The 21264-nt window shown below is 41.1% G+C and overlaps 1 protein-coding gene across 2 annotated transcripts; it reads right to left on the reverse strand.

Moving 5' to 3' along the window:
- Positions 1 to 2254: 2254 nt before the first annotated feature.
- csf1rb (colony stimulating factor 1 receptor, b) lies at positions 2255 to 21105 on the reverse strand. 2 transcript variants are annotated; one of them, XM_057821886.1, is made up of 22 exons: positions 20992 to 21039; positions 16811 to 17047; positions 16441 to 16740; positions 12045 to 12178; positions 11812 to 11974; positions 9985 to 10309; positions 9757 to 9872; positions 9577 to 9685; positions 9319 to 9473; positions 8398 to 8495; positions 8167 to 8296; positions 7999 to 8100; positions 7803 to 7913; positions 7586 to 7730; positions 7442 to 7503; positions 7274 to 7365; positions 7074 to 7196; positions 5221 to 5332; positions 5055 to 5154; positions 4854 to 4974; positions 4683 to 4776; positions 2255 to 4604 (listed from the first exon to the last, which is right to left on the reverse strand). In XM_057821886.1, the coding sequence occupies exons 1-22, from the start codon at positions 21032 to 21034 to the stop codon at positions 4534 to 4536; spliced, it is 2943 nt and encodes a 980-aa protein (XP_057677869.1). In that variant the 5' UTR covers positions 21035 to 21039; the 3' UTR covers positions 2255 to 4533. The 2 variants fall into 2 exon arrangements, with proteins under 2 accessions (XP_057677869.1, XP_057677867.1); XM_057821884.1 differs by having other exon boundaries at positions 2256 to 4604; positions 16811 to 17080; positions 20992 to 21105.
- Between the last annotated feature and the right edge of the window lie 159 nt (positions 21106 to 21264).

Genomic DNA, 21264 nt, shown 5'->3' on the forward strand with positions numbered 1-21264 from the left:
TAATATCTGCATTTATTTTGTTTGCAATGAAAAAACACAAAAGAGAATGATTTTTAAAAAAAAAATTTTTTTTTTACACAAAGTTCCAAAAATGGCCCAGACAAAAGTATTCGCACCCTCAGCCTAATACTTGGTAGCACAACCTTTAGACAAAATAACTGCAAACAACCGCTTCCGTTATCCATCATTGAGTTTCTTACAATGCTCTGCTGGAATTTTAGACCATTCTTCTTCGGCCAACTGCTCGAGGTCTCTGAGATTTGAAGGGGGCCTTCTACAAATGGCCATTTTTAGATATCCCCACAGGTATTCAATGGGATTCAGGTCTGGTCTCATTGCTGGCCACTTTAGAAGTCTCCAGTGCTTTCTCTCAAACCATTTTCTTGTGCTTTTTGAAATGTGTTTTGGGTCATTGTCCTGCTGGAAGACCCATGACCTCTGAAGGAGACCCAGCTTTCTCTCACTGGGCCCTACATTGTGCTGCAAAATTTGTTGGTAGTCTTCAGACTTCAAAATGCCATGCACACAGTCAAGCATTCCAGTGCCAGAGGCAGCAAAGCAACCCCAAAACATCAGGGAACCTCCGCCATGTTTGACTGTGGGGACCGTGTTCTTTTCTTTGAAGGCCTCGTTTTTTCCCCTGTAAACTCTATGTTGATGCATTTTCCCAGAAAGCTCTACTTTTGTCTCATCTGACCGGAGATCATTGTTCCAAAATATTTTTGGCTTTCTCAGGTAAGTTTTGGCAAACTCCAGCCTGCCGTTTTTATGTCTCTGGGTCAGAGGTGGGGTCTTCTTGGGTATCTTACCATAGAGTCCCTTTTCATTGAGGTGCCGACGGATAGTACGGGTTAACACTGTTGTACCCTCGGACTGCAGGACAGCTTGAACTTTATTTGGATGTTAGTCGAGGTTCTTTATCCACCATCCGCACAATCTTTTGTTGAAATCTCTCGACAATTTTTCTTTTCCGTCCACATCTAGGGAGGTTAGCCACAGTGCCATGGGCTTTACACTTATTGATGACACTGCGCACGGTAGACACAGGAACATTCAGGTCTTTGGAGATGGACTTGTAGCCTTGAGATTGCCCATGCTTCCTCACAATTTTGCTTTTCAAGTCCTCAGACTGTTCTTTGGTCTTCTTTCTTTTTTCCTCCATGCTCAGTGTAGTACACACAAGGACACAGGACAGAGATTGAGTCAACCACCGTTAATCCATTTTAACTGGCTGTAGGTGTGATTTAAATATTGCCACCACCTGTTATGTGCCACAGGTAAGTAACAGGTGCTCGTAATTTCACTACTACAAATTAGAGAAGTGTCACATGATTTTTCAAAGGGTGCCAATACTTTTGTCCAGCCCGTTTTTGGAGTTTTGTGTAAAATGATAATAATTATTTATTTATTTTTTTTCCATTCTCTTTTGTGTTTTTTCAGTGCAATCAAAATGAATGAAGATATTACTACCAAAGCATTTGTAATTGCAACGATTTTCTGGGAGAAATTGAGCATTATCTGACAAAAATTGCAGGAGTGCCAATACTTTTGGCCAGCAGTGTAGAGTCTCGTGATTTTGGAACATTTTACCATTTCAGCCAATTGACATTCAGCTGACGCCCAAGTAATTTGACGGCACTGACAGCCATGCACGTTCATGCCATTGACGGCCATGTACGCCCAAATTTCCTATTCATTTTTAATGGCAAGAAAACCTGTGTGGTTGTGATTTTCAACCAAAAACATACCATTACAGACCATTGACATTCAACTGTCGCCCAATTAAGTTGATGCCATTGACAGCCATGCAACAGGACATGTCCCCGAAATATCCCCAAATCAAAAGAATTTGCAGTTCCTAGTTATTGATGTGCAATTGTTTATTTGTTTAATAATTTTGTATAATTTGTGTTTTCATAGTTGTGTAGTAAATATGTAGGAGCTGCGTTTTGGGTTAGAGTTACTGTGTAATTATGCATGCTTTTAATTGAATAGTCGATAAAGTGGGGCAAATAAGTATTTAGTAGGGCTGTCAAATGATTAACATTTTTAATCAAGTTAATTACAGCTTAAAAATTAATTAATCGTAATTCATCGCAATTCAAACCATCTATAAAATATGCCATATTTTTCTGTAAATTTTTGTTGGAATGAAAAGATAAGACAAGACGGATATATACATTCAACATACGGTACATAAGTACTGTATTTGTTTATTATAACAATAAATCAACAAGATGGCATTAACATTATTAATATTCTCTTAAAGCGATCCATGGATAGAAAAACTTGTAGTTCTTAAAAGATAAATGTTAGTACAAGTTATAGAAATTTTATAGTAAAACCCCTCTTAATGTTTTCGTTTTATTTAAATTTGTAAAATTTTCAACCAAAAAATAAACTTGTAGCTCGCCATTGTTGATGTCATTACACCATGCTCACTCGCCAAACCCATAAAATCATTTGGACCCAAGCGCCAGTAGAGGGCGCCAAACAACAAAAAACAAGTAACAAGTACACTGCTGTCATTTTAATCTGAGCGGGGCATGTGCGTTAATCGCGTCAAATATTTTAACGTGATTAATTTAAAAAATTAATTACCGCCCGTTAACGCGATAATTTTGACAGCTCTAATATTTAGTCAACCACCAATTATGCAAGTTCTCCTACTTGAAAAGATTAGAGAGGCCTGTAATTGTCAACAAGGGTAAACCTCAACCATGAGAGACAGAATGTGGGAAAAAAAAACACAAATCACATAGTTTGATTTTTAAAGAATTTATTTCCGCATTAGAGTGGAAAATAAGTATTTGGTCACCTACAAACAATTCAATTCAATTTTATTTGTATAGCCCTAAATCACAACAACAAACAAGCAAGCTTTCTGGCTGTCAAAGAGGTCTAACTTCTTCTAACGAGGTCTAACGAGGCTCCACTCATTACCTGTATTAATGGCACCTGTTTTAACTCATTATCGGTATAAAAGACACCTGTCCACAAACTCAGTCAGTCACATTTCAAACTCTACTATGGCTAAGACCAAAGAACGGTCGAAGGACACCAGAGACAAAATTGGAGACCTGCACCAGGCTTGAAGACTGAATCTGTTGAGGTTTACCCATGTTGACAATTACAGGCCTCTCTAATATTTTCAAGTGGGAGAACTTGCACAATTAGTGGTTGACTAAATACTTATTTGCCCCACTGTATGCAGAAGTTGTGTCGTTGGTATGAAGTAGTTGTATAGTACTTATTTTGTTGTTGTTTTTGTTTGGAAGTTGGTGTGTTGTAATTGTATGCAATCTATTTAGCGCTTTAAAATTCACTTCAACTTATCCACACTTTCCAAAGTATTGCTTTTATTAGTATTGATAATAATATACTATGAGAACAACTGCTACTCTAACTTATGCGGAGCAGCAACGCATACAAACGCAGGCAACCAAAGTGCAACTCGACAACACCAGTGAATACAGTGATCCCTCGTTTTTCGCGGTTAATGGGGACCAGAACAACCCCCGATAGGTGAAAAACCGTGAAGTAGAGCAAATCCACCCCCCGCCCCCATTTTTTTTTGTCTTCAATGTATTTATTCAGATTTAGCATTGGAAAAAGATACATATAAGACATGTTTTTCACCTTTTTTTTTCTTAAAGTATAATAAAAAGATCCATTTTATGAATATATATTTTAATAAATGGTTTTTAAGTACTTAAAATGTAATAATTATGAGTTATAAGTTTTAAACATGTTATATTGTCTTTATTAAATGCTTCATTGAGTGACTCGACTCAAATCCGCTCACGCTGCTCACTTACATACGATGAGTTGCCACAGCAAATGTTTAACAAACTAAACGATGATTGACACATGCAGCGCTTTGAAGTTTGGGCTTCAAAGCTTCTTTGGCAAGATCAAACCTTAACATCTGTCAATCATCGTTAACTTTAACAAACAACTCCAGTGCACTGCCTGAGAAAGAAGAAGAAAAGCAGCAGGAGGGAGACTGAGACTACGTGATCGGATTGGGACAGCTCATCTGTATTTTATTTTTTAATCAGAAAAAAAAATACTCGATAGACGGAGGGCACGAAGTTTGAAGCGTGAAGTAGTGAGGGATCACTGTCATGAAAAACCTATGAAAAATTTTTTTGTTTTGTTTTTTTGGTAAAACCACAAACAATAATGAAAAATACAAGAAAAAAAATCATCCTTAGTACAGCAGACATTTGCTCTGTACATGCTACTGTTGCTACACAAAATAGCAATTTTAAGTGAGTATGCAAATATTGCCACTGGAAAGTCTGGTAAGAGTATTCTTTATCATTTGTAAAGTGAATGTATTTGCATTATTGTATTTATTTAGCTTATATTTGGGGTCACTGAACAAAAAAAAAAAAAATAGACCTCAGACCTATTGAAAATGATTGTGGAGCATCTATGATTTGTATCTAAGTACCCCGACTTTAAAGCATGTTTGTGATCATGGATGTTAAGTAAACGATGGTAGTTGTAGTTCATTACACGAGAGCGTTAAGACAGCTGGTAAATATTCTTTGTCATCTTCGTCATCTTGATTGATTCCTCGTCGTCCTCGCCACTGTCTGAAATGGCAAAGATAAAATCAGGGACAACATTCCCATTACATGAAATGTTAAAAACTGTGTAGTAGTTGCGGTCACCTGGCTCCTCGCCCTTGAAGGAGTCTTCACCCATTCCATCCTCTTCCTCGCTGTCTTCGTCTTCCCCGCGTTCGTCAATATTTTTGTATATCGGCTTAAGTGCCAAAAAGCAATTGGTCAGATGTTTGCACTGTCAATCAAAGCGGCATCCGACACGTGATTGAGCCTCACCTGCTTGCCGTGCCCCGCCTTGTCGTCAGAAAGGAGGAGCCGTTCGACCAGCTGACAAATAATCTTGAACGTCGGTCTGTCGGTCGGCTCCAAACTCCAACACGACGTCATCAGCTGGTACCTGAAAATCGGATGTGTCAATCAGTCTTAAATGACACGTATGGCTGTCAATCAATTTGATTGATGGCTTTCTGGCCTCACATTTGCGGCGGAGCAAAGTCGGGTCGGTCCATATGGCAGCCATCTTTGATCATCTTGTAGAATTTGGTATCTACAGCAACGTTGGGGTAAGGACTCTTCCCTGAAGGAGGACAGACAGAGTGAGAGGTCACGTAAGGTCATGTGATGAAAGGGTTTTCACGGTTACCGAGGGAGAAGATTTCCCACAGCAGGACACCGTAGGACCAGACGTCACTCTGCACTGTGTACACACACTGAAAGATACTTTCAGGAGCCATCCACTTGACTGGCAGGCGCGCCTACCAAAATAAAACAAAGCAAGAAGCTTAGCGTTATACAGTAGTCAAGGAAAAGAGGAAGCTGCCTGTCAAAATAAAAGACCACAGGAATTGTATTGTTGCAACAAAAGAAGAGACATGAAGCTCCTTATCAAAATATAAGAGGACAGAAAATACAGTTCAAAATTAAAGATCAGAAGAGGAAGCTGCTGTGAGAGAATTTTATTCATGCTTAAAACACAACCATTATACATCATATTTTGTATGATGGGTCGCGGGTCGCGGATGAGATCCTGCCCCAAGTGGAGGAGTTCAAGTATCTTGGGGTCTTGTTCACGAGTGAGGGTAGGAAGGAGCGGGAGATTGACAGGTAGATCGGTGCAGCGTCCACAGTGATGCGGACTCTGCACCGGTCCGTTGTGGTGAAGAAGGAGCTGAGCCAAAAGGCGAAGCTCTCGATTTACCGATCGATCTACGTTCCTACCCTCACCTATGGTCACCAGCTGTGGGTCGTGACCGAAAGAACAAGATCCTGGATACAAGTGGCCGAAATGAGTTTCCTCCGTAGGGTGTCCGGGCTCTCCCTTAGCGATAGGGTGAGAAGCCAGGTCATCCAGGAGGGGCTTGGTGTCGAGCCGCTACTCCTCCGCGTTGAGAGGAGCCAGTTGAGGTGGCTTGGGCATCTGGTTCAGATGCCTCCTGGACGCCTCCCTGGAGAGGTGTTCCGGGCATGTCCCACCAGCGGGAGGCCCCGGGGACGACCCAGGACACACTGGAGGGACTATGTCGCTCGGCTGGCCTGGGAACGCCTTGGAATCCCGCCGGAGGAGCTGACTGAAGTGGCTGGAGAGAGGCAAGTCTGGGCTTCCCTGCTAAAGCTGCTGTCCCCGCGACCTGATCCCGGACTAAGCGGAAGATAATGGATGGATGGATGGATTTTGTATGCTTTTGTTAAGCTTGCATGAGAACATTGTAGCATAAAGCATCATTGTTATATCAACCTGTTTGAGTGTGCCTTTCCATAGACTGTATCACAATATGCCCAAATATGGACTGGTATGTTCCTGTTTTCCAATATGCCCTGAATGAATACAATGAGCGACTGTGGTTTATCAGACTAAGCTTATCTTCGTTCTAGCCGGGACCGGTGTTCAAGGTCTCAGCTCAATGATGTTTTTGTATGGAAAAATACCCGGGTTTGTGAGATGATGAGTTTCGTTTCTTAGTAAGTTTCGTTTCAGGGTGGGCTTCGGCACCGCCCTTTCATTAGTATAAATGTCCAGCCTCTATTGTACTTCTTCATACTTTCTGGGTGATCACAGCTCCTGGCTGGGTCACATTTGTTTGTACCCGAGAGCTCTTGTTCATAAAGCCTTCGAAGAAAAGCAATCCATGGTTGGGGTGGTATTCATTTCTCTAATCGAGCTATCGAGGTAACACTTGTCTTGGAGTTCAAATTTATGCTTCCCTGACAGCTGCATTTCAAAATAAAAGACAAGAGGAAACTGCATTTCAGGTGTTGTGTAGTAGTTCTCTAGTGGATGTGAAGTGGTTGAGCAGTTTGTTGATTGTCATGTAGATGTAGTTTAGTGTCATAGATGTGAAGTAGTTGCTGTGTAGGCATCATGTCGGTTGTTTAGTCGATGTATAATAGTTGTGTACTTGTGTAGTAATTGTTGTGCATTTATTGTGTAGTTAAAGTGCAGTGATCAATTGAAGTAGTTGTGTAGTAGTTATATAGTGCTTTTTTCTGTCAACTTACGTTTCCTTGCACGATGTAGCTGTCGTCATTGCGTATGTCTCTGGCCAAACCAAAGTCGCAGATTTTGGCAACATGGCGGTCACTCAGCAACACGTTCCTCGCTGCCACATCTCTGTGAATACACTGGCACACACAAACACACATTAGTTTACCACACTTAAGTTATTGTAAATTGTGCGTTTGTGTTTGTGTATTGTTACGTTTCGTGTCGACAAGAAGTCCAAACCCTGAGCCACCTGGTATGAAAACCTCATCAAGTCGCTCATAGACAAACACTCACTTTGCTGTGCACCTGGATAAGGACAGGACAGGCTAGGGTTATTATGTACCTTGCATGTGTTTGTGTGTGACGAACAGGTGTGTGCTACCTGAAGACGAAAGCATCGGTTGCATTTCCTGATATTCCGAACAACACGAGATCCCGCTATCACTAAAAAACACATATTCGCGCACACCAAATGTGATCGTGACATTGCCGCACATTTGCGAAATAGAAGAGTTTGATTTCTGACCTCCTGAGTCTGATGTTAAAATATTTGGCGTCATGCTCTGCCGGCTCCAGGCTCAAAATGGCTGCCACAAAATGCTGGGCATGCGTGCGCAGGAAGTTGAGCAGGTCTCCGTGGAAACAGTATTCGGTTATCATCAACATGGGTCCTGCAAGTTCACTTAGAATTAAGATAACCCGGCTAAATTTAGGATAGGTTGCAACATGTTAAGTGAAGTGACCTCCTTGAGTACAGGCGCCAAGTAGGTTGACAATGTTGTCATGGTAACCAAGATAACTGAGGATCTTCAGCTCACACATCAGCGCCTCTCGTTCCTCAGAGTGAGCGCTCGCTGCAAAACAGATAGAATTGACTTCTGCAATGTTCAGTTTGAAGTGTAATTGTAGTTGTGTATTTGTTGTGGAGTTGCGTTTTACGTTTCAGCATCTTGACAGCGACCCGTGTTTCATCCTGACTACCTAGGCCGTATGCCGTGGCCTCCACAACCTTCCCAAACGCTCCTGAACCCAACACACCCCCTGAGAGACAAAACAGGGTCAAACGTCAGTGCCAGGTTGGGTGTCAGAGACGAGGTCAAACGCTACCTAGACGCAGCTTGTCTCTGGGAAACTCCCACTTCAGGTTGTTGTAAGGCAGCAGGCTGGGGTCTACAAAGGTGTAGTTGTTACCCTGGAAACTCTCTATGATCTTCCAACGGACTTCGTACTTTGGTTGCTGCAAAAGGACAAGAAGGAGCAGGAAAGAAGCTGAGGAAGAGGCGAGAGGACGAAGAAATAATCTTCACATTTGCTTCTGTCCATAGTTGGCCCACGCACCCGTCTAATCCTGAAGATGAGGACGATAACAAGCAGAAGTAGCATGGCTGCGCCCACTGTGGCGGCCAGCATGTGTGCCGTCCACACGCTTCTACCAGCTGAAAGTGGACATATGAGAAAGTGTATTAAACCTTGAGGTTAAAAGGTATCAATATCTAAAAAAGGCCTGAATCACAACGTATTAACCGAAACAACTTTGGAGGGGATTGTTTAAGCCACAGGTGTCAAACCGATTCCAGATAGGGCCAAGTGGGTCCAGGTTTGCTTTCCAACCAATGAAGAGGACACCTTTTCACCAATTAGATCTTTTACATGTGTAATCAGTTAAACTTTGTCAGGTGCTGCTTGTTTCAGCAGGAAGTTTATTGGTTAAACTCTCTGCACGTTATCAGTTGGAACAAAATCCAGCACCTACTTGGCCCTTTCTGGAATCGGTTTGACACCTGTGGTTTAAGCCATGGGTGTCCAAACCTGTCCGCAAGGGCCGCTGTGGGTCCTGGTTTTTGTTCCTACCAATCGAGCACAGACAGTTTAACCAATGAAGTTTATGCTAAAACAAGCAGCACCTGACTGCTAACAACTGATTACACTTGTGAGACACCGGATTGGTGAAAAGATGTCATCTTGTTTTGTAGGAATGAAATCCAGCACCCACTGCGGCCCTATGTGGAATAGTTTGGACACCACTGGTTTAAGCTATGGGTCTCCAAACTATTCCACAAAGGGCCGCTTCGGGTGCAGGAATTCAGTACAACCGAATAATGGGACACCTTTTCATCAATCAGTATAATCAGTTGATTGCAATCATCAGGTGCTGTTTGTGTCTTCAGAAACCTCATTGGTTAAACTGTTGGAACATAGACAATGAACCCACAGTGAGCCTTAAGGACCAGTTTGGAGACTCTTGGTTTAAGCGCTTACGCAGGTAGAAGACGTTCCGCGAATGTCCCACGCTGTTGATGGATACACACTCGAAGGTGACGTCATCAGCCAACGCCTGCGGGAGCGCTATGTGTTGCTTCTGCCCCTCCTGTGCGGTAACATTATCAAGCCAGGAGATCGAGACATTGCCGCACCTGCGCAGGGAAGTCCAAGTGACACCCACGAACCAATGAGAGCACGCTGCGTAGGCAGAGACTTCCTTTCACCACAGCGACCCATCCCTCGCTTTACACGTACGTGTCGACAAGACCGCTGCATTGTGACCACAAAATGATGGGCGGGGGAAAACCCGAACTTCTGCAGATCAAGGTATCGTTCTCCAAAGTGATGATGCCACCCGGGGCACCTAAGTCATATGAAAACAGGTGATCAAATCGATGGGGTTGCAGAGGATCGGGAAGATAAGTAGTCGCTTACGAAGAACTCTCAGATCAAAGTTTAAGGAGCCACTGAAGCGGGCATTTGCATAGCGTAGCGTGTAGCGACCTTTCTCCTCATCACGCACACGCCGCAGAAGCAGACTGGCTTGGCACCTGCAAATGGAAGCTTTTTGATCACAACAATTCAAGAGGATTTGGTCACTATTATATTGTGAGCCATTCTCACCCCATTTTCAAAACCCTTTTGTCATTGTCTCATGCTGACCTGTAACCATCTGTTGTGCAGCTCTGCATCTTTGTCTTGACAAGGTGAGGTGATGTCCATTCGAGGCTGCTGATTGGCGGGTAAGCTTCCAAAACGACGATTAACGTAACGTCTCCGCCTTCATGCACATCCACAGTGCTGTTTCTGCTGACATCATGAACCCCTGTCGTGTCTACACTAATGTTAGCCAGCAGCATCCAGTCGTCCATCGCCGAAACATTGCTGACGTTTGGTTGTTGAAACCGCTCTGTTCCTTGGGTGCTCACATTACCCTCACTTTGAGAGCTAGTGCGGCGTTGCAGGAAAGCGGTCACAAAGGGAGCGTCTGTTGGCGAGACCCCACGTCAAACACCTGACAGAGTCTGATCATGTGAACAGAGGTCACATGACATCACCAAAGTTAGACTTAAGACTTCAATTTTGGACATCTGTTGTGACGAGGGGTGTAACGGTACACAAAAATCTCGGTTCGGTACGTACCTCGGTTTTGAGGTCACGGTTCGGTTTATTTTCGGTACAGTAAGAAAACAAAATGCTAAAATATAAATGTGCTAGTTGTTTACTACACACCTTTGTGCTTTCAACAATAGGAACATTAGCCTACACAAATCTAGAATTCTGCTCAAAAAGAAGCGGTTATTTAAAGATAATCCAACAACAATTTGCCTTTCAGACCCCGCGTATTGGTCAGATTTCTTTCTGAAAGAAAGAAAAAAAAAAAGAAGTCCTGTGCTAAAGAGAAAAGCAGTCCCAATGACAAAGATTTTAACATGTATTTTACAAATGAAATGCCTCAATGAATCTTTTTCTTTCTTCTTATGAACGGTTTTCAAAAGCTTTATTGGTGGATTTTCTCAAGTTAAAGCGCCACACACAAATTAATAAATTTAATTGTGTAAGCAGGATCTGTGTATTATTCTTAATATTTAATGACAGGTGTTTTAGCTCATTTCAATTTATTTGATTTAAATGGGCTATTATTTATTTTCTTATGTGTTTATATTTTACAAATGTGATGTAGTATTCATTTCTATTGTATATTTTATGTGGTATAACTTTAGTTCCTATGTGAATATTAGTTCCTACTTGTTTTGTTGTGGTAGGAGGGTTTTGTTTTGAACACGGGGCCATGTTGGTTATTATTATAGCCGAGAAGACCGCAGTAAATCAACAAAGACAAGTCAACTGTGCCCCGATCTACCACTCAAGAGATCTGATTGACTCAAAAAGTGGGTTACAATTGCATATTAGTTTGAAAATCGACCGGATCCACCATATTTTTACACGAGTGACTTTCGGTCTGCCCGATCTTAGCTACCGGTAGTAGCATTGACGCAGGAGGGTCGCGTCTCGCGTCAAATACTAAACTCTGCCGTTCTTTTCGCGTGTGTCGTGTTGAGCCACTTCTGGGACGCGTCTAACACGCGGCCGCACTGCGACTGGAGTGCATTGGCTGATTGACTTTAACGCCACGTTGTCGCGCCGTTGACGTTTCTGGGCTATACTGTCCTACCGTGTTGGTCCTCATTATAGTAGAGAAGACGGAGTAAATATAATATACACAAACAAACTGTAACCTGATCGACTCACAGCCTCGGGTTACATTACGTCAGAAACTCGTTCAGTACGCCTCCAAACAGAGCACCACGTACCGAAACGGTTCAATACAAATACATGTACCGTTACACCCTTAGTTGTGACTCAAAAGTTGTTGACTCAATGCAACTATGGTTTGACTTGGCTTGCTTCAAAGTTAATAAAGACTCGTCCCTCTTGATTGTAAACGTAAGAGGTTAGAATTTGGCAGAGACTCTATCACTTCCTCACCTAAGACGCGCAGTGTGGCTGTTGCCGAGTCTTCGCTGGGCCAGTTGTTTCTTGCCGTACACGTGTATCGTCCGCTGTGTTGCCGACCGACAGTTGCGATGCTTAATGTGCTGTTCTTGTATAACCCGTTGCTATATGAAGAAGTCTCTGTCATATTTGGAGCCTATGGGCCAGTGTTAGACAGTCTATCGACAGTCAAAAAGCACCAACAAACATCAAAATGCTAGTCTCACCTCAATGTCAGGGTATGTCCAGAAGATGACTAAGAGCATGGAAGAGCTACTGGTTACACATGTTACTGCAAAGCTTTCTCCCACTATCCGTAAAATATGACTCTGATTTACCAACACCTGAGGTCGACTTGGTTCTAAAGATACACAGAAAAATGAAAGACACATTACTGAGAGAGTAGTGCAAGAAAACAAAAAGACAGATGTGAGAGAAAGATAAGTAAGACAAAAAAAATGATAGACAGATGAGCTGTAACTTGTTAACGATTGACACGTAATAGAGTGACAGTTCAAAAGGGGCTAGTTAAAAAACATGAGAAATGGACGGCGGTAAGACCAAACAATTAGGGCTGTCAAAATTATCGCGTTAACGGGTGGTAACTAATTTTTGAAATCACGTTAAAATATTTGACGCAATTAACGCACATGTCCCGCTCAGACAGATTTAAATGGCAGTAGAGTGAAATGCCCACTTGTGAATTGTGTTTTATGGAGTTTTGCCGCCCTCTACTGGCACTTGGGTGCGACTGATTTTATAGGCTTCAGCACCCATGAGCATTGTGTAAGTAATTATTGACATCAACAATGGCGGGCTACTAGTTTATTTTTTGATTGAAAATTTTACAAATTTTATTAAAACGAAAACATTAAGAGGGGTTTTAATATAAAATTTGTATAACTTGTTCTAACATTTATCTTTTAAGAACTACAAGTCTTTCTATCCATGGATCGCTTTAACAGAATGTTAATAATGTTAATGCCATCTTGTTGATTTATTGTTATAATAAACAAATACAGTCCTTATGTACCGTATGTTGAATGTATATATCCATTTTGTGTCTTATCTTTCCATTCCAACAATTTATTTTACAGAATATATATATATAATTTACAGAAAAATATGGCATATTTCAGATGGTTTGAAATGCGATTAATTGCGATTAATTATGATTAATTGATTTTTAAGCTGTAACTCAATTAAAAATTTTAATCGTTTGACAGCCCTAAAAACAATACAAAAAAAAGGTCAGGGATAGTAGACGGGCGAGAGACAACCTGGTGTGTTTGAGAGTCAAAAGGAGGTGCAAACAGACTGAAAGACTAACAGACAGGTAAAAGATACTTCGATAGAGACAGGGTAGATGTGGCAGACAGGTGAAAGATCAGTGCCAGGAATGTATAGAGTCCCTGACAAAAGTCTTGTCGCTTATCCATTTTGTAGAAACAGTTGCTAATAACCTGACTTTTAATTATTCAATTGGTTTCAGAAATGGCTCATATGAAAGCTAAGACCCTCCCAAATGATGTTGAATGTACAAAAATATATTTGTTTCACTGAAAAAAGATTTACCATTTAATGAAGACATAAAGGTCAAATTTTGGCAAGACGAAAGTTTTATCGCCTACAGAAAGTAGTGTGAAAATTGAACAAAAAATGTACTACAAAAATATGTTACATAACATAAGCGAATTAAGTGGTGGTGCTGTGAGATCCAAATTTAATATTTTCTATGACTTCCATAGGCTTGGAGGACTGCATCCATGCGGTTCGGCAAGGATTCGTACAATTTATTGATGAAGTCATCAGGAACATCCAAGAAAGTAGTCTTGCATGCCTACCAGAGTTCATCAACATTCTTGGGTTTCGTCTTCCATGCTTCCTCTTTCATCCTACCCCAGACATGCTCAATGATGTTCATGTCTGGTGACTGGGCTGGGTGAAGTTTTCTGGTGGCAAAATCATGGTCTGGGTTTACATCCAGTATAGGGGTGTGTGAGAGATCGGCAGGGTGGAAGGCAACAAAAATAGTCTGAAATACCAACAAATCTTAGCTGCCTCTTACATTCCTAGCAATAAAAAGGGACAAATTCTGCAGCAGGATGGTGCTCCATCGCATACTTCAATCTCTACCTCAAAGTTCCTCAAGGCAAAGAAGATCAAGATCTTCCAGGACTGGCCACCCCAGTCACCAGACATGAACCTCATTGAGCATGAGCATGGAAGACGAAACCCCAAGAATGTTGATGAACTCTGGGAGGCATGCAAGACTGCTTTCTTTGATGTTCCAGATGACTTCATCAATAAATTGTATGAATCCTTGCCGAACCGCATGGATACAGTCCTTCAAGTCTATGGAAGTCATAGAAAATATTAAATTTGGATCTCACAGCACCACTACTTAATTCGCTTATGTTATGTAACATATTTTTGTACTTGAAGTACATTTTTTCTTCAATTTTCACACTACTTTCTATAGGCGACAAAACGTTTGTCTTGCCAAAATTTGACCTTTATGTCTTCATTAAATTATAAATCTTTTTTCAGTCAAACAAATATTATTTTTGTACATTCAACATCATTATGGAGGGTCTTAGCTTTCATATGAGCCATTTCTGAAACCAATTGAATAATTAAAAGTCAGTTTATCAGCAATTGTTTCTACTAGGGCTGTCAAACGATTAACATTTTTAATTGAGTTAATCACAGCTTAAAAATTAATCGTAAATAATCGCAATTCAAACCATCTCTAAAATATGCCATATTTTTCTGTAAATTATTGCTGGAATGGAAAGATAAGACACAAGACGGATATATACATACAACATACTGTACATACAGGGTGACCCAAAAAAAAGTTTACACTGCCATAATACAACTTAAATGCCATGTTTATTCATCTTAGAATTAGAATTTAATCACAAATTTTACATTATTGTAAAGAACATGTACAGTACACTCTATTTTTCAATGTGTCCTCCCTTAAGTGTCACAACAGCCTCCAGGTGCCTGCGGAACGCTTGACAGGTCTTCTTTATGTAGGATGCTGTCATCTTTTCCCAAGATCTAACAATGGACCTCTCCAAGGCTGCCACAGAAGTTTGTGGCTTCTTACAGGCACTGTCCTCCACAGTTGCCCATATGCTATAATCCAGGGGATTGAGATCTGGACTCTGGGGTGGCCACATATCACCTTGTCAATCAACTTTTTGGTCCGCACAGATCGGCACTTCCAGACCCAGGTTTTCGTGAGGCTGTTCCAGTATCTTTCAGCTTCTTTTCAACTTTGTAGACTGCACATCTGGATATTCTCAGATTTGCTGCAATCTCAGTAGGTATCAGACCAGCACGCAGCAATTCAGGTACAGCTAAAGTTTTCTTCATTTTCAGCAGAAGCACAGGAATTGTAGAGACGAGAGATTACCAGCTGCATTGAGGGACCTTAATGAATCACTTAAGCATGACAACCTATTTAGATATGTTTCAATGGCTTTTAAACAAGCAGTCAACTGAGTGTAAACTTTTTTTGGGTCACCCTGTAAGTCCTGTATTTGTTTATTATAACAATAAATCCACAAATTGCACTATTAACGTTCTTTCTGTTAAAGTGATCCACGGACAGAAAGACTTGTAGTTCTTAAAAGATAAATGTTATAGTTACAAGTTATAGTAATTTTATATTAAAACCCCTTTTCAGGTTTTTGTTTGAATAAAATTTGTAAAATTTTCAATCAAAAGTAGAGTTAATATAATAATAAGAATAAAAATAACAATAATAAGAATAGAGTGACCAAAGTCTGAGTATGTTTTATGTGTATTTTGCATAGCTATTTTGATTGGGAATGCTAGTTCACTTTGCATTGTTGTTTAACTGTGTGAAAATAGGACCTCATTACTACAGACTGAAGTGCTTTTCTTTTTGTGAACTTTTTTTTTGGAGTGATAGAAATATTATTTTTGTTGAGCTTTCACTAAATGATACTTATGTTTGTTGTGAAGGAGTTGCCGAAGCTTAAGCCAATAAACGGCGCGGTCCAAAGAACGCCTGTGTCCACTCGCCTTTATAACATATCACTGTACATATCTTACCCAAAAGACAACAAGAGACAAATAATTGCCACTGAAAGAAAGAATAATTACAGAAATATGTGTGAGCACAAATAGCACAATGCAACAGCATAAACGTCTCACAACTACTAATTCTCCACTAATAGAAGGAATAACATTAGTATGGAACGGCGCTGCCCCCAAGCGGCCGGTGGCATTCTCTTGATTCTTAATGTCCATAAACGGCGTCATTGTAATCTGTTTGAGGCAATGCGTGAGTGGATCATTCAGTGCATGCATTAATTGCGTCAAATATTTTAACGTGATTAATTTAAAAAATTAACGCCCGTTAACGCGATAATTTTGACAGCCCTAGTTTCTACAAAATGGATAAGCGACAAGACTTTTGTCAGGGACTGTAGAAATGTAAGACTGATGGGAGACAAACAGGAGCTACATAGGAGATACAGACTAAAAGAGAAAGAGGCAAAAGTCAGTGAGATTGGAAAGTCACAGGTACAAGACAAGGAAAATAGACAAGGAGAGACAGCTAAGTGTAGACAAGGTCCTCACTTGGCATGACCATGAGGTGTAAAGTGGCCGATGTAGCAACTGTATTGTTGTTCCGGGCGGTGCATACATAGCGTCCGTTGAACTTCCTGTCCGGTTTGTGTATGGTGACGCCTACGCGGGGGTCCGCGCTCACATTCATGCCCAGGGGTAAATGATGACCTGTCCCCTTATTCCGATCCTCAACCATTCGGAGTGTTAGGTTGGTGAAAGAAGGGTCGGTCAGTAGACATCGGAACAGGAAGTCTTCACCTTCACTGACGCTAGGGGTGTTGCGTTGCGTAACAAAGATCGCGGATGGGTCTGAAGGTTGATTAACATTGGAAGTGACATTATCGATGGGATGATTGATAAATGAAGTGAGGTCACTCACCTTTGATGTAGAGGTGAACCGTGGCATGAAGGTGTTTCAGGGTGCTGTTGGTGTATGCGCACCGGTACGTCCCGGTGTGTCTGGGGTTGGCGCGAAAGACCTGCAGTGTGCCACCGCGAATCACTGACGCTTCCTTGAACGCGTTACTGGACCAACTCAACGACGCATTGCCGTGACAGCTGAGACTGAAAGCAGAGCCGGGGGTCAAAACCGCCTCGGACCTGTTCTGCACTGGGTCTGAGTTCAGAAGAATGGATGGTGGTGAAATTTCTGGAAGGAAAACAGACATATCAAACATCCCAGCTGATTTGAATTGAAAGAGAGGAAGCCCTAAGGCCATTAAATCAGAAGAGGCGCGCACCAAGGCGCCATTTTGGATGAATGAACTGATTTCTATACAGGACAACTCTTTCAAGAACATAAATACCCTATTTTTGACTCCGTTCTTGAAAGAACACACCCACTGAGGCATACTTAGAGTATAGTAGTACAGTGATCCGTTGCTACTTCGAGCTTCAAACTTCACGCCCTCAGTCCATTGCGGATTTTTTTTCAATTTAAAAAAAAAAAAAAAATTACAGATGAGCTGTCCTGAGCCGATCACATAGTCTCACTCTCCCTCCTGCTGCTCTTGTTGGTCAGGCAGTGCACTGGAGTTGCTTATTAAAGTTAACAATGATTGACAGACATTTAATGTTTTTTCTTGCCACAGATGCCTGGAACCCGAAGCGGCAACTCATTGTGTGTAAGTGAGCAGCTTGAGGGGATTTGAGTGGACTCACTCAATGACGCATTTACAGTTTTGAAATTTGCAAATTACACCTTTGTGTGTGGGAGATTGATTGCAAGAGGCTGGACAAGATTCAGTTGACACTTGTCACTGCGATACAGAAAGCAAAAGACAGCACTGAGTATCACAAACAAAAAAAAATAAAGAGCAAAATTAGATGTGACCGTAAGACTGAGTGCTAGATATCGGGATTTTTTTTCCCTATGCTGTCTACGCATTTTGACATTCCACCCTGTTAGGTCACAAATTTTCATCCACGTCACAATGGATGTCCTCTCTTGCTATACAGCGTGGAAAGAATCTTCTTGATTGCTTTATCCAGCCTGTGCAGGTATATGCTGTGATTTCACTGCATGTTGCATTCATGGCATCCAGTAGAGTCATCTGAGTGTGAGGCTGGCAATCTAACACTTACACATTTCCATATGGAGAAAAAATATCCTCTGGGATTGAGACATGGGGAGTATGGTGGGAGGAACTCCATTACCATTCTGCTGTGGGTTGCAAACCTTACCCTGATTATGTTGGTGTGGTGGAAACCCACATAGTCCCAAACTATCACAAATTTTGGCAGGCTTAGAAATTAGCACAAACATGTTGACATACAGTGGGGCAAATAAGTATTTAGTCAACCACCAATTTTGCAAGTTCTACATGAAAAGATTAGAGAGGCCTGTAATTGTCAACATGGCTAAATCTCAACCATGAGAGACAGAATGTGGAGAAAAAAAAAAAAACAATCACATTGTTTGATTTTTAAAGAATTTGTTACCAAATTAGAGAGAAATTAAGCATTTGGTCGACTACAAACAAGGAAGATTTCTGGCTGTCAAAGAGGTCTAACTTCTTCTAACGAGGTCTAACGAGGCTCGACTCGTTACCTGTATTAGTGGCACCTGTTTTAACACTTATATCGGTATAAAAGACACCTGTCCACAACTTTAATCAGTTACACTCCAAAATCCACTATGGCCAAGACCAAAGATCTGTGGAAGGACACCAGAGACAAAATTGTAGACCTGCACCAGGCTGGGAAGACTGAATCTGCAATAGGTAAAATGCTTGGTGTAAAGAAATCAACTGTGGGAGCAATTATTAGAAAATGGAAGACATACAAGACCACTGATAATCTCCCTCGATCTGGGGCTTCATGCAAGATCTCACCCTGTGGCATCAAAATGATAAGAACGGTGAGCAAAAATCCCAGAACCACACGGGGGGACCTAGTGAATGACCTACAGAGAGCTGGGACCACAGTAACAAAGGCTACTATCAGTAACACAATGCGCCGCCAGGGACTCAAATCCTGCACTGCCAGACGTGTCCCCCTGCTGAAGAAAGTACACATCCAGGCCCGTCTGCGGTTCGCTAGAGATCATTTGGATGATTCAGAAGGGGACTGGGAGAATGTGTGATGGGCAGATGAAACCAAAGCTTTTTGGTAGAAACACAGGTTCTCGTGTTTGGAGGAGAAAGAATACTGAATTGCATCCGAAGAACACCATACCCACTGTGAAGCATCCATGCTTCCATCATCAAGAGCATTGAACATGAGAAGTGGCTGGGTCTTTCAGCTTGACAATGATCCCAAACACACAGCCGGGGCAACAAAGGAGTGGCTTCGTAAGAAGCATTTCAAGTTCCTGGAGTTGCCTAGCCAGTCTCCAGATCTCAACCCCAAAGGAAATCTGTGGAGAGAGTTGAAAGTCCGTGTTGCCAAACGACAGCTCCAAAACATCACTGCTCTAGAGGAGATCTGCATGGAGGAATGGGCCAAAATACTAGCAACAGTGTGTGATAAGCTTGTGAAGAGTTACAGAAAACGTTTGGCCTCCGTTATTGCCAACAAAGGGTACATAACAAAGTATTGAGATGAACTTTTGTTATTGACCAAATACTTATTTTCCACCATGATTTGCAAATAAATTCTTTAAAAATCAAATAATGTGATTTTCTGTTTTTTTCCCCCACATTCCGTCTCTCATGGTTTTGAGGTCTACCCATGTTGACGATTACAGGTCTCTCTAATATTTTCAAGTGGGTGAACTTGCACAATTAGTGGTTGACTAAATGCCCCACTGTATTCTGACAACATGTTCATCCATTTTGCATGTAAAGATTTGTGCAATGACGTTATGACTAAATGTTGTGGGAGGTGAGACTATTCAATAGAGACCCATGATCATCCATTCTGACCATCATGACAGATACAACTGATAATGTTGGAAACAGTAGAGAATTGTACAAAATCATTTGCATGGACGCACAAACACATCTGCAACGTGCTTAAAGAAATGCGAAATTGCTTTTTTGATGTGCAGTAGTGATACAATGTTGTGAGGATTGAACAAGTAGTTTTGAGAATTTCAATTCTGATCTGAAAAAGGTAACAAAGCAATTGAGAAAAACGTTAATTATATTTTGGGGAAAAAAGTGAAAAAACATGTCTTATATGTATCTCTTTCCAATGCTAAATCTGAATTAATACATTGAATACACACCCAAAAAAAAAAAACACAAAAAAATGTGGGGGGCGCTACTTTGTGGTTTTTCACTTCTCGCCGTGGGTTCTGGTCCCTATTAACCGCGAAAAATGAGGGATCACTGTATTTTGGTATAACTTTATGGTGAAACATTGCTAAAAAAGAAGAACGGTCCAGTTGCCTTGACTCAGCCTTTACGTACGCCAACCTCAGAAATGTAAGGCGAATTAACCACCCATGTTGATACCGCCCCCATGCTGTATATAAATCTTATGCTTATAAACTCTATATTTAAGGTTTAAAATCTTCCATTTAGGGAGTTTGAGGTCAAGGAACAGATTTTTGTTGATGTGACGGTTGAGTTTCACAAGAATGGAAGAAAAACAGAAGTGAAACCTTTGACTATAACGTCTGTCAGCAGTTTGGAAGGAACGTGCATGTGAGTGTCTCTGGAAAAGAAAAAAAGAGGAAGAAAAGTGCTGTCCTCATCAGGATCAAGAAAGATGGTCAAGATGGTCCAATTGTCGAGTCTTATTAAAAATAATATATATCTATAAAATTATATTTTCGGAGGCGTATCCACATGGCACAGTGCGGTAATTGAAAGCAGGTAACTCCACCCATACACCTTCAATCAGTGGACTGACTGTCAAGGACAGTCAACTTTTTATTAAAATGTGCACTCTCATGAGTTCTTAAATGATATTTTAGTTCTACAGACTAGACATATATAGATAAATAACAAATGTAAAACATCCACTTTTTGTGAAAAACATTTTTTAAAATGTTGATTTGTCGAAATGCTTCACCATAAGTTCCACTTTCCATTTACGGTAATAATAACTACTCATGGCTACTTTTATATTCTACAATGTATGAATAATATAAACCATTAAAGTTGATCTTACCTTCTGCTGAGATGACTGACAGCAGGGGCAAAAGTAACAACATCTTCATTTTCTACTGACGGACTAACATTCACACAGTTCTTGACTTCCTCATAGGCACTCAATGGCTCAGCCCACCTTTTCGGCCCACCAGCCGACTTTGACGGGATTCCACGACCCTTCCTGCCAGGGTCTCACCCATTAAGCAATATGAGCATTTGGACATCCATACGAGGGAATAAAACAACGTCAACAAGTCGCTGATATGTCAAATGTTTTTAATTCATGTTGAGG

The sequence above is a fragment of the Corythoichthys intestinalis genome, chromosome 18 (assembly GCF_030265065.1).
Source record: "Corythoichthys intestinalis isolate RoL2023-P3 chromosome 18, ASM3026506v1, whole genome shotgun sequence".
In the NCBI taxonomy this organism is placed as follows: domain Eukaryota; kingdom Metazoa; phylum Chordata; class Actinopteri; order Syngnathiformes; family Syngnathidae; genus Corythoichthys; species Corythoichthys intestinalis.